Here is a 14073-nt window from a genome sequence, read left to right as displayed (position 1 = left end):
ATCCTCATTGGAACAACACTTCTTAATCTATTCATTACTCCTACGGCTTGAGAAATTTTTGCACAAATGTCATCGATATGTAATTTCCATGTTATTTTATCATCAATTGTAACTCCTAAAAATGTTGTTTGTTTAACTTGTTGTATTAAGCAATCTCCAATAAATATTTGTATTAAATCTTCATTAATGAACTTATTCTTAGGTTTGAATATCATGTAACAAGTTTTATCAATATTTACAGCCAATCGATTAGCAGAGAACCACTTAGTAACATTTTTCATTTCTACGTTCAATACATTATTAACTTCTGCTACATCATTACCTGAAATAAAGAGACTTGTGTCATCGGCAAAGATAATTGAGTATAATACATCACTAATAAATTGAAGATCATTTATAAACAATAGAAATAATAGGGGCCCCAAAACAGATCCCTGGGGCACACCAACAGATATATTACATAAATCAGATTTGTGGTTGTCTATAAATGTATATTGTTTACGATCACTGACATAACTCCGAAACCATTTTAAGGGTGTACCTCTTATACCATAGCGTTCCATTTTGTTTAAAAGTATTTCGTGATTAATGCTGTCGAATGCTTTCGATAAATCTAAAAATATACCAATAAGAAATTTCTTTTCCTCGAATACTTGAGATATTTTGTTAGTTAATTCTACAAGAGCCATATATGTCGAATAACCTTTTCTGAATCCAAACTGTCTTTTGTATAAAATCTGATTTTGATCAATATATGAAATAAGTCTCTTATAAACAAGTTTTTCGAAAGTCTTGGAAAAAATTGATAAAAGCGAAATTGGTCTATAATTAGATAATTGGGCTCGATCCCCCTTTTTAAAAACTGGAATAACCTTAGCAATCTTAAGTCTATGAGGAAACACTCCTTGATCTAAAGAGAGATTAAAAATATTGCACAATGGTTTTAAAACAAAACAGATAGATTTTTTAAAAACTTTTGTATTAATGTCGTCGTCACCTGGACTTGCATTATCCTTAATTTTTTTTATAATATCTAAAATTTCTGCAAATGTTATGGATTCACAGAACATTGATTGAGAGTAATTTACATTATTTAAAAAACTGTTAAAATCGACATTCAAATTCGGCAAGTTATCAGCAATTTTAGTGCCAACAGTACCAAAATATTCATTGAAACCATTAACAATTACATTTTTATCATCAGTTGATTCACCATTATACAATATAGTTTGACATTGTTTCTTGCCATTAGATTTCTTCAAAACATCATTTATAGCTTTCCAGGTCTTATGGATATTTCCTTTACAACTATTACATTTATTATTATAATAATCACGTTTACATTTTCGTATTTCATCATTTACAACATTTCTATAACATTTAAATTTAGCTTCCCTATGAGGAGTAGGATTAGTTATAAACCTATGATACAATTTATATTTTTTTTTGCATTTTTTCTTCAAAGATGCATTAAACCATGGTTTATCACTTTTTTTTCTTTTTTGCACAGTTTTTTTTAATGGAAAACATGCATTATAAAGTAAAATATATTGATCAAGAAATGTACCAAATTTCTGATCAACATCATTTGATTTATAAACTTCTTCCCAATTTTGATTACGTAAAAGTATACAAAATCTTACAATGGAATCATCGTCAATCTTACGTTTAAATGTTACATAACTTATTATTTCATTTACAAAATCGCAATCAATGATTAAAAAAATTGGTAAGTGATCGCTGACATCAGAAACAAGTATACCTGACTTAATAACATTATCAGATTCGTTTGTAAATATATTGTCGAGGAGGGTTGCAGAGTGAGGTGTAATTCTGGTTGGTTTTGATATCACAGGTAAAAAAGAGTATGACGTAAATAAATCAACAAAAGTACTGACAGATGGACTTGAAGAAAGTAGGTCAACATTAAAATCACCAAGAAAGTAACATTCTTTCTTCTCATTCAATATTTTATGCATTATTAGTTCAACACCTTCCAAAAATGTTGATAATGGTTTACTTGGAGGTCTATATACTACAATAATAACAACATTGTTATTATGACAATAAATTTCAGCACAAATCGTTTCTACACAGTCATTCAATATCTCTAAGTCTTCTCGTCTTTTAAATTTTAAACAATTGTTAAGATAAATACCTACTCCTCCACCACACTTGTTTTGACGGTTGTTTGTAATAAAAATATAATTTGGCAATTCTAAAAGGGGTGTATCTGTATTGGTTAACCATGTTTCTGTTAATCCAATGAGTGAAAATGTATGTGTAAAACATTTCAAAAAATTACTCATATTTTCGAAATTTCTCTTCAAACTTCTACAATTAAAATGTGCGATAGAAAACATACCATTTCCATCACAAGAATTAACATAATCATCAAATTCATTAGGTAAAAAATATTTAGATTCAAACTGTAAATATCCCAGAGAAGTATTATCCCTTGTATTATTCAGTTAACGATATAAGGATACAGATATTTTGGCACATATGTATAAGTTTGATACTTTTGGTAATTATTTGCCTGTTACATATAAAATAAACATTTACAACTGACATTACAAAAACACACATATGTAACAATAATGAGTAAAAAATGTTGGGTTATAAAGAGATAACTAAATAATTAATTAATTTAGCTAAAACTGTTTGATAAAGAAAGAATAAATTTAAAAAATACAATAGTAAAACTTAGGTTATAAAAAGACATGATCAGGGACGTGTATTGAGGATGCAATTAACTCTATTTGAATCACTATGCTTTCAGTTCGCTTTGGACAGGATGTCGAGATCATGGGTACAAGTGATAAGTTTTCGTACCTCCTTGCCATCGGTGGCCTTGACGAGGGCAAAGATTCGCCCATCACTAGTCCAAGAAGCCAGAACATCCTTGCACTTGAATGTTTTTGTGTAGAGTTCTTGGTTTTTTGTAGTTAAGTCCTCCTGGATTGTTGTTTTCGTACCTTTAAGTTTGCGTCGTGCTCTGATGAATTCACTTCTCTTCTTGTAGGATGTGAATTTTAATAGATCGTGTTAAACAATTAAGAAAACTCGTAAGATTCCTAACAGTATATAATACAATTTTTTTCGTTGGATTAAGCCGGATTCTAAGGCTGAAAGGCATGGTCCTATTTAAAAAAAACAAAAAAAACAAGTGTACTCTTGGTGGTATAGACAAACCAATTAAACAATGTGACTTATATCTTTAAATTGTATAGTGTATACTTAGTCTTTAGCTCATGTTTATTATGTTTCAGAAATATAACAATGTAGTCTATGTATTTTAGTTTGTCTTACTTTGTTTTATATTTATTTCTGTATTGTAGTGTAAATATTTTATGCCCTCATACCCCTGAAGACTGAGGTCGATATAGTCTTATAGAGCCAAATAAAACTCTTATCTTATCTTATCTTATGAATAAATTAATTAACAGATAGAGATGGATTTGTACTTTTGCATTAGGAATAGGAGGCGTTGTTCCTAAATTCATGCGAACAATAACTGGGCATCGGTCCAAACCAAGATATGAGCTTTGAAGGTGAACTTGTGCAACTACAGCGGAATCAATATCATGTGTTTTGTGTTGATGCTGGTACGCATCAAGAAGTGAACGAACTTTTTGGTGTCAACAAACTTTTGTAGTTCTGATATATAGACTTTTTTTTAGTTTACATGGGAAACGACTGATAACAATTATCATGAATTTGGTTTGTTATTAATAAACGTATGGAATCAGAAGTTAATTTGTTATTTTATTAGGGTAAATGGCCCATACTGAATCTCTATTTTAGTTATTAATTCATCACAATGTTTCATTTGCCAGTGCTAAGATAAAATTGACGCTTGTATTTGCAGACTACGCATGACGACATTTCCTATACTACTTCTTACCAAATACGTATTCTCATAATAATCTTTCGTAAAACATAAACACAGAGCAAAGCAACTCGTTTACCGCAAATGGTTCCTGAAGCTGAGGTACGGTATAATTTAATTTAAAAATTGTTCGAGATATGTTTAGTCTTAATATTATCCTCTGCCAGCAGCTAGGTGATTATTATTATTGTCATCAGTGCTTGAAATTCACTGATGAATCGACAGCTCTCTCGATCTCGATCGTGAATGTGAACTTCACCATAAATTATGCCGGTGCAGTGCAGTGCAGTGCATGTGATGTGCCATTCGTTGCATACTTGCATGTGAAATGAATGGAGTGGAGACTGAGGCGTAGACGTGCTAGTGCAGTGCAATTCCTTGTTTTGGTTATTAAAATGAAAAAGATGAGATTTGAAAAGGGAGAAAAGGGGAGAGAGAAGCCTTACTTTTTTAAAAACTGTTATAAGGTCTAAAATCTACACATTTTATATTTAAAAAGAGAAAAAAGAGAGAAAGAAGGAAATTGATATTAATAAAAAGAAAGGAGTTGGTCTTGGTGATTAGATCTAGTAGTAGGCCTAGGCTAGTAACTTTAGTAGTTCTAGGCCTATATTAACTATCATCTAGATCTAGATCTAAGCCTAGATCTAGGCCTAGACTCTATGGCCCAAATTCACAAAGGAGGTTTGTCGACAAACCTTGGTTTTCGTACGTCATATGACGGGTTTTTACACGCTTTTTACAAACCTGGTTTGTAAAGAACAAAAGGAGGTTTGTCGACAAACCTAGCTTTGTGAATTCGGGCCTAGAAATCTATATAGAGTCTATAGACCTAAGTTACTAAGCTAAGTAGACCTTAGCCAGTTCTTGACTGATTGCCATTACCACAAAAAAAAGACTGTTGATAGATCGAGGCCGGTCCAGTCCGAGCATTGCCACCAGGTCCAAGGTTTGGCTAATGTACAGAGAAAGAAATATGCTCATGTATTTCCATTCTTGTTCTGCGCTATACACACTAGCAGTAGCAACTTCAATTGACCAATCAAGCTAAAACTTAGTGTTTGACATCACAGGCAAGGATGGCCAATGGAAAGATTTTTCCTCTTGTCATGCTCATGTAGACTAAAGTTAAAGGTAATACAAAGTTTTGGGAAATTTTTGAAAATTGGCTGGATAAAGATTCTTTACCATTTTGAAACATTTGGGTGCCCCTTGGGATGTATTTTAAGCACTAACAAATTTAGCACCTAAAACACTTCTGCTCTCGACAAAAAATGAATATAAGAATTTACCGGTGCTCCCGGTAAATTTGGATAATTTACAAATAGCGTCTACGGCTATACAATCATAGCTGCGACCATGAAAGTCTCAGAATATGTAGTTATGATATATAATTTCCAAACGGGAATAGCCAATTTGAATTGGTCGATTTTAGTCAAGAAACACTGTTTTATAGCTAAATTAATATCTTGACATTGAGAGGGAGCTATACAACGAAAAGAGTTTATTATTTACAATTTCATCACTTTAGACTCGATTTCAACCGCGAAAATGATCACTGAATATTGTAAGATCGCATTTGTTTCCAATATGTTCATTTGAACCAAATTCATGACCCCATACCAAAACTCTGTAATACCTTTAACTATATAGTCTTATAGACTCATCTCAATCATCATTATTGATTTAGTCTTTAAAATTTTATAATTATAGATCTAACTTTAAGTCTTTATATGAGAAAAATGGATTGGATTGTAATTATTATGGTTGCGTCAAGTTAGCTGGTTTCTCCAAGTGTCTCAGATCAAGACTTAATTTCTAGATCTACCTCCACTTCGTTTTATGAACTTTGTGCATACAAGTTTTATTGCAAAATATGTACCCCACTAAGGCCTTTTTAAGATATGATGCAACAAAACATAGATTTTTTTATGCCTTATGGTGTAAGAAACTTCAGTGTATTCAGGCGTGTACGCGGGGGTGGGGGGGGGGGGGGGGGAGGGTGGTGTTCTGAGGGTACGTCAAACCCCCCCCCTCAATTTTTTCGCTTTCGCTTTCGCTCAAAAGGGAGGGTTTGCTGATTTAAAAAAAAAAAAAATGCTCCTTAGCCCCCCCCCCCCCCCCCCCCCCTGATCGAAATATCGGTCGGTGGATTTTCAAACACCCTCCTTGAAAAAATCCTGCGTACTCGTCACATTTCTGTATCTTATAACACAGCGCTCAGTGAATGTGCACAAGATTTTTGTAGCACGCAGTTAACATTCAACTACAGTTGGTGTACATGTTTTTCTTTGAAGGTTTTTTTTTGTTGCTGTGGTTTACTGTGTCGTACCTGAATAAGCCTTAAGATTCTGTGCTCTAGGCCAGTTTTGTATTTGTAAACACAGACCTTTAAAATGCATTACGTAATCGGAGGGTTGGACAAACAAAGAACTATCGGTGCATAGCAGCCTACACTCTGTGTGCATACGATACATGTGTTTGCTTTATTCAAGGGGTTCTCGGATATTGTGCCTTGTGGAAACTGGCCTATTGGTATAACTTCCCCTTCCATTCAAAAGTGAGAGATTTGCAGGAAATTAGACATTGATCTAGCTTGTCTACGCCTGAGAATTTTAAATTTATATTGAGATAAGACAAGGCTTTACCACTATTCACAAAATCATAATTTCTGTCATGCACAATGAAGAATTTTTTTCTTTTGAATGTGAATGTCCAGGTGGTTCTTAATTGTAGGCTCTCACTTATCGCTCTCACTAATAGGTTGAAGGTAACCAATAGCAACCATGATGGGGGATAACGAGAGTCGAGACGAGACCTGCTGCTACTCAGGCAAGGCATCCCTGGAAAAGGAAGCAGCCATTGACATCAAAGATGCAGAACAAGAACAAAAGGTTTGTTTCTAAGAGGGATCTGGGAGGTGTTTCACAAAGATCCTATTAGTTGGACTTAACAATTATGGAAAGCTGTTAGAATCCATGAAAATATTTTGTAAAAATTATTTTAGAAGGCATCAAATATTGATTCAAATCAGTCATATTTTTTATTATCAAGGACATTTTATGTTCTTGATGTGGAATTTATAAAATGTCTAAATACTTGAATTTTTGCTTTTAAATATAATTTATTTTAAGGCTACAAATGGCTCTCTATAATGTTTGAGTCCTACTTAAGAGTTAAGTTCGACTTATGATCTTTGTGAAACACCCCTGTACCAATAAACATCAAGTTGCATTTGAAAGTGGAGGATTTGTTTGTGACAGTGCAAAGGTTACATGTATGTGGACTTCTGAAAACGTTGCTTCCTTCTGAGGCAAATTTGTTATACCCGGTAAATCTCTGACAGTAGCTTTTAATTTACATAATTTATGAAATGGCAAAATGTTTGGAAGAAATTCAACTTATGTTGGATCTTGCAGTTTTTAATTGTGATTCAAAATGTCAATTCCACTGCTAAGTACTATTCGATAACAATCTCGCGACTAATCTGATAGAACTATAACAAAAATCTAAAAACTGTAGCTTGTATTATAAGTAATAGTTGTGAAATGATTTGATCTTGATCCTTTACGTCTTAAATACCCAATTTGAATGCTCTTGTTTTCTCACCCCAGAGTCGGTTGTCTCGATTCTGCGAGGTCTTTGCCAAGATCGCCCTCATTGTTGGTGGGTTCATCATCGTCCTGGGAGCACTTCGGAACACCCTCACATACTACCTTCAGCTGTTTTGGGGCGTGTCGGGCAATTTCTGGATGAGGCAATGGGGGAAGGTTTATGACGTCTTTGAAGGAGATATACTGAATATCTCAATAAGTAATGACAACGTCCTTTTTTTCCTTCTTAACATTAGATCGAATAGATTGAAGTGTGAATGCTAGACAAGACTTATGCATGTAAACAATAGCTAAGAAGTGTTGATCAAAATCACCATGACCTAGCACACTTCTAGGAAATTCCAAATCTCTCTTTATGAAAACCTATGCTTTTTGTTTCTTTCTTAGTGGACTCTATATGACTGATGGGATGACATGTATTCAGAAGTTGCATTTGTCTTGGGTTAAACATTCATTGAAGTGACTTTTCCTGAATTGGAACAGTGAATTGAAGCAGATATAAAAGGTCATAACATATGTAAAGTCTTACTATTACATTGATTTAAAAAAGGAATCCAGCCATCTTTAGCAGAGTAACTATTAACCCCTTTGGAGCCAATGTAATTTTCACTTAACACCCATTTTAATCCTGAGTTATCGCGAGCTTTCGTAATCATTGAATGAGGAATGAGTTGTGAAGATGTAGATGATTCACATTTATAACGTTATCTTTACCACAGACTGGAAAAGCAGAGTTGCAGTGTACATACATGATGATAGAAATGCATTCAGCAAAATATATAAGCATAACTTATTATTGTTTATCAACCCTTATGTGATTATCTTCACCCTTTTCTCTTTATCCAGCTATGTTGGTGCTCATCATTGTCCAGTATTGGCTAGTGTGTGCATTTTTCCTGATAGTGGATCTTGTGAGGCCATCATTCATCATCAAGTACAAGATACAACCAACCCAGAATGACCCTGTAAGTTTTCCCATGGTTATACCAAGGAGACCGCCACCACATTGATAACAACCCCTCACCCCCCCCCCCCCCCCCCCCCCCCACAAAAAAGTTTTGTTTCCTTGAGTGGCCAAGAATCTTACATGTTTCCTCTGTGCAACCATCAACACAGAGGCTATCAATAGTTACATGCACCACCATCCAGCAGATGCAGTATATTCTTAAACAATCTATAGCATAATCCTAGGTGTTTCTAGACATTTCCAATCAGTATTTATCACTATAAAATAAATGACGTTTTGAGAAACTTCAGAAAATGAAATGAAAAAGCATGTGCCCCCTTATGTTTTAAGTCATTTCTCTTTTGTGGATATAGGCATGATCTTTCTATGATTTTAGTTCAAATTATTGATGCCATGTGGAATTATCTTATTGATGACCTAATCATAGATGCTCATCCAAAGATGGGGTTCTAAGAGAATCCTCTAAGAGTACCCCCTGGAAAGAAGCACCTCAATGACCTCATATACGTTCATTCAACTTTTATGACCGTTTTTTTGTTGCTTTGTACAGATCCCAGAAGGCAAGCTACGCAAGGCGGTGCTGACGGTGCTCGCTAACCAGACAGTGGTTGTATTTCCCATAGCCGTGGGTGTGTACCACTTAATGGGGTGGAGGGGTTGTGGCTTTAGCGCGGCGGAGCTTCCCTCCTTCCAGTGGGTCATGCTGGAGCTCTTTGTCTTCCTTATCGTCGAGGAGTTTGGCTTCTATTACTCACACAGGTAAGGAACATATATGTTATGGGGTTGTCACTAATTAAAGACTGAAATAACTCACTGTGTACAAAGATGGCTGACTTGAAGTGTCTCTCTTTATTCAGTAGTCTGTCACCCTCTATCTGAACAGGCAGTACATTGTTATAACTTGTCAAACTCATAAACAAGATATCACAATATAAAATGCATTTTCATTGCAAAACATGGTGTCAACCTGATGAACAACTAACTTCTCTTCTTTGCCTAGACTTAATATAGAATACAGGATTCACTGATTTTACATAGGCATTTATAGGTTGATAGCTATTATAGAAAGATGTAGTATAGAGGGTATTACATAACATTTAACATTACTTCCGTGCGCTTTAAATGATGTTGATATCATCCGTTGTTGCAGAGTTTTAGCTCACATACAAAATGCATACCTTTCCTACCATGATTTGCACCGTGTTGTACAGGACAATAGAAAATTTGCAATCCTCACAGAATCTCATTTTCTTTTGGTACGAGTTTTAAAAGTGGTGTATGTAGATAAATGTCTCGCAAAAGAACATTGTGCCTTAGCTGAGATTTTATCATCAGAACCTTACATCTACAGTCCTGTGTCATTACAAATCCAATGGTCATCACAACATAACAAAACAATTCATAAGCTAGTTATCAATTTTTCTTTTTCAAAACACTATTTTTGGAAGTATAAAATACTTTCCTATGTCATAGTGCCCTGAATACATTTTACACAATTGGCTCAAACTCCCAGGCACACTTGATAACCTTATACTTGAACATTTTATTGGAAACATTCTTATTCTTCAGAGAACCCATATGAAGATACACTCTTATTTGTGACCTATTGCAAATTGTTCAAACTCAGATTGTCCCACCATCCAAGACTCTACAAGTACGTCCACAAGAAGCACCATGAGTGGACTGCGCCCATCAGCGTGGTAGCCATCTATGCCCATCCCATCGAGCACATCTTCTCCAACACCCTCCCCGTCGTGCTGGGCCCGTTGATTATGGGCTCGCATATCGCTACCCTCACAATGTGGGCCATGTTAGCCCAGGCGTCGGCCATCAACTCTCACTGCGGGTACCATCTACCCCTCATGCCTTCCCCAGAGGCGCATGACTTCCACCATCTAAAGTGAGTTCGGGAATACCCTGATTGTATGCAATCTATTTATGTCTCTACAGTATGTCATCTTGCTATAGCATTATATCTTTCATTTATTTTAGGCTTTCATTTCTATTTGTGTTTGGTCTCTACAGACCATATAACACCATCAAAATGATGAAATCCAGTTTAAAGCAAAAGCTCTGCAATTAATGACTTGGGCAGCCTACACAAGTTAAATGTTACCAGGGGCCATAGTGACTCATTAGGCTAAAATAGGGGTTTCCCCTTTGCAGCCCTATACATACAGGATGTAACCTTGTGTGTCATCCTTTAGGGGAGCCTTGGCAGAGAAAAGACAACGATTTCATGCTTACACAAAGAAAGAACAATGAATCTACAAAGATTTTTGTTTTCTATTCATTTTTATAACGAAATGCATCACTTTTTATTTTACGCTAAGATCAGAAATGCTCCTGTGACAGCATAATGCTACAATGTAGGTATCATTTTACGTAAAGTTGATGCAAATTTGGGTTAAGCTTTAAAGTTGTTAATCGGTGGGCATGGTGAACAATGAAGCAGTTGAGAAATTGTGAGATTTTTTATATTTTTAAGGGGTGCCTTGATGTGCTTTGAATGTATAATCATTTGCTTCATACATTTCTTGTTTCTCTCCTTAGATTTACTAATAACTTTGGCACGCTGGGTTTCCTGGACCGTCTTCATGGTACCGACGAGCTCTTCCGCAAGACCAAGCCCTACCACCGTCACTTCCTTCTCCTGGGGCTCACCCCTGTCTCCCAGACCTTCCCTGATGATTCCAGGTGTAAGAATATAGAGTGCGACAAGGATGAATAGCCTGTAGTGACTCCAACGACTCCCTAGTAATCCCCTCATGACACCCTTTAGATGCCCTTGAATCATAATAATATTAAGATTTTTTTTTACCCGGTGAAGCCTCATCAGCGGCTTTAATGCTGTTCTTTCTTAGGGCCCTGCAATTATTATAACCCCCATCAATTGCCAGGTACCCATTTGAATGTGGCAAATGTGTATTGATATCTTGCCAAAGGAAGTTATTGCCAGGATTGGATATGAATTCTAAAACCTTGGATTGAGAGTGAAGCGAATGAACCACTAAACCACGACAAACACGCTAGTAATCCCCTGGTAACTCCTTTATGACCCCCTCTATCCCCAAGTGACCCACACATAGAACCTTGTAACACCTTTATGACACCTTTGTAAACCTTTGTAACACTCTAGTTACATGTATATGTTACACTCGCACAAAATTTTACTTTGCATGGTACAGGCACGTCTATATCTTGGCTGAAGAAACAAAATTAAAGGTAAAACTTGACAAATTGTTTTAGAATTGTCTTAGAAAGGTATCTTGGATTCACTGTGACAAAATGGTTGTTTATCATGGGATTCGGGGAAACCACAATGCACTGTGGGATCGTGAGGAAAAAGGTGGATTGTTTGAACACCTTGATGAGATCAACATGCAATGACAATAACAAACAGAGACATGCATGTATGGGACTGGGAAGTAATCTGATGGTCCATGGATTACCATTTCAATATTTTTTTGTATGTAGAAGAGCATTCTAAATGTGTTCCTTCTGAAGGACTGTGTGTGTTGTCACATGGGAATAGAACATTTTAGCTAAGTCTTGTTTACATGTTGTATTTTTTAATTACCTTTCAGAAAGTGGACATGCATGTTTTGTATTACTCAAATGAAAAGTAGAATTTATTTTTACTTTCCTGTATTTATGAACAAGTTGTTTGCCATGCTGTGAATAAGAACTGTATTTCTGCCATAGAATAGGTTATGAACCATCATGTGAAATATATATTTATGTTCATTGAAGTTCGGTATGCCAACAAGAAATATGCTTTTATGATGTTAGTAATAACGAGAAAATAACTTTTAAGCTCTATTGCAAAGTGTACTTTAGAGAGAGAATCGGATGGAGATAGACTGAGACACCCCCCCCCCCCCTCCCCCAACAAAGATGGAACAAACCAAAAAAAATGGTGCGCATGTTTGCATGTAGAATAGAGTCATATATATTTAAGCAGACATGGTACATGTATTTATATAAAACTTTCAAGACTATTTTTCTTGTAATGTAATAGTGTTTGTGTGGGAATTGTGTGTTACATGTATTGAAAGCTGGTGCTGCCGTTATTGCTCAAAGAAAATGGAGATGACGTTAAGTAGATGTAGATAGATTAGATTGATTAAAGAAATAATCATTGCAGTAGCACTAATATGCAAGTTTTCCACATTTCCTAGATGTTTATTGCTCATGAACGGTTGTCTTGTTGCAGGTGTGGTAAATGGGTGATGCAGGTAGATAGTCCTTGAATTATTTGAGCACAATTTACTACACTGAAGCTGAGCATATAGCAATGTAACAAAATTGGGTATTCCTTGTCTAATGTGCCATATAAGTACATTTGGTATTCTTCTTTTCCTCATTTACCTTCCCCTTCTCATATTCTCCTTCCTTTCTTATTCTTCTTCTTTTCCTTCTTATTCTTCTTCTTTTCCTTCTTAATCTTCTTCTTTCTTCTTACTTCTTTATGTTTAATACATTGATTATGTAGGAAATAGTTTTTAGTCAAAATATTTGCTTTAGGCTATTGGCATGCTATTTTATATATTTTACAAAAGCTATTTTACAAAAAAAACTATTGTATAAAAAATTCGTCCTACTCAAATGTGGACAAAATTTGGGAGTCTGAGCCAGTTGTCTAAAATGTGTTCAGGGCATTATGACATAGAAAACATTTTTGAAAAGAAAAATTGATTAATACTTAGCTTATGAAATTGTGTTTTTATTTATATTTAATCAGAAAGAGATGATAATTATGTTCTTACTTGGAATGGTTTAATTGATTTACGTCAGGTTTGAGCCTGTCAGGATAATAGTCAGTTTTAATCTGCAAGTTGAAGTTCAGCTTCTCAAGAAAGTCTGTAATGGACATGAAAATATTTTAACTAGGTATCTGAAATTTAGTTTTTACCTTGAGATATTAATGGTTAATGAAAAAATATAGTTTAGAATGAACTATTTTACACGATGAAATCATAAAATTATATGTGTTTTGACAGAAGTAATTTTAGTGTGCTGAAGAGGTTGTGGGTAATATATTCGCTTTGTGAACCTTGCGCTTTTGCCAGTTTGTAAAAATAAGTGAGAGCAATGAAATATGTGATTTATTCTCTCTTGAAATGAAAAAAAAAATCTAAAGAACCCTTGAAATAAATGGTTATATCACTTAAATCTATGCTATGAATACAATATGTTTTTATTTATATCTTCATCAGATATGTGTCAGTCGTAGCTTGGGTCTAGCCATTAGGAAGGGGAGTGGAAGGCTGGACTTCGGTCTTAATTATTGGATGAAACATCAATTTTGAAAAATATAATTTTGAAATTTGTTATCCATTGTTAAAAACAAATTGAAAAGGATCATATTTGGGGGATTATAGTCACTAAAAATTGAATTGAATCAATTACCTGGGCTACCGATTGTATGTGGGATGTGGTCCTGTCATCTCATCATTTTTCCTTTCCTTCCTCTCTCACCATTCAATACGAGGGATGTTTACCTCAAGTCCCCATGCCCCCTCTGGTTACACCACTGTATGAAGATTTGGACCGATAATGTGCCACTGGTGAAAACAAGTGAATGAGGATTTTTGTAC

General features: G+C 35.0%; 1 protein-coding gene across 1 annotated transcript; it reads left to right on the top strand.

The window, feature by feature from the left end:
- Nucleotides 1-3958: 3958 nt before the first annotated feature.
- Nucleotides 3959-13652, top strand: LOC590604 (fatty acid hydroxylase domain-containing protein 2). Its single transcript, XM_030980572.1, has 7 exons — nt 3959-3994; nt 6656-6786; nt 7507-7705; nt 8353-8471; nt 9024-9232; nt 10101-10373; nt 11027-13652. Exons 2-7 carry the CDS (start codon nt 6679-6681, stop codon nt 11202-11204), a joined length of 1086 nt encoding a protein of 361 aa, XP_030836432.1. The 5' UTR covers nt 3959-3994; nt 6656-6678; the 3' UTR covers nt 11205-13652.
- The last annotated feature ends 421 nt before the right edge of the window (nt 13653-14073 follow it).

The sequence above is a fragment of the Strongylocentrotus purpuratus genome, unplaced genomic scaffold, assembly GCF_000002235.5.
Source record: "Strongylocentrotus purpuratus isolate Spur 01 unplaced genomic scaffold, Spur_5.0 spur5_scaffold_11, whole genome shotgun sequence".
Lineage (NCBI taxonomy): Eukaryota > Metazoa > Echinodermata > Echinoidea > Camarodonta > Strongylocentrotidae > Strongylocentrotus > Strongylocentrotus purpuratus.
This window is presented reverse-complemented; position numbering and strand designations above follow the sequence as displayed.

Coding starts and splice junctions, on each gene's coding strand:
- LOC590604 (XM_030980572.1), top strand. CDS start 6,679: ATGATGGGGGATAACGAGAGTCGAGACGAGACCTGCTGCTACTCAGGC. Junction 7,706..8,352: donor TATACTGAATATCTCAATAA/GTAATGACAACG, acceptor CTCTTTATCCAG/CTATGTTGGTGCTCATCATT. Junction 8,472..9,023: donor AACCAACCCAGAATGACCCT/GTAAGTTTTCCC, acceptor TGCTTTGTACAG/ATCCCAGAAGGCAAGCTACG.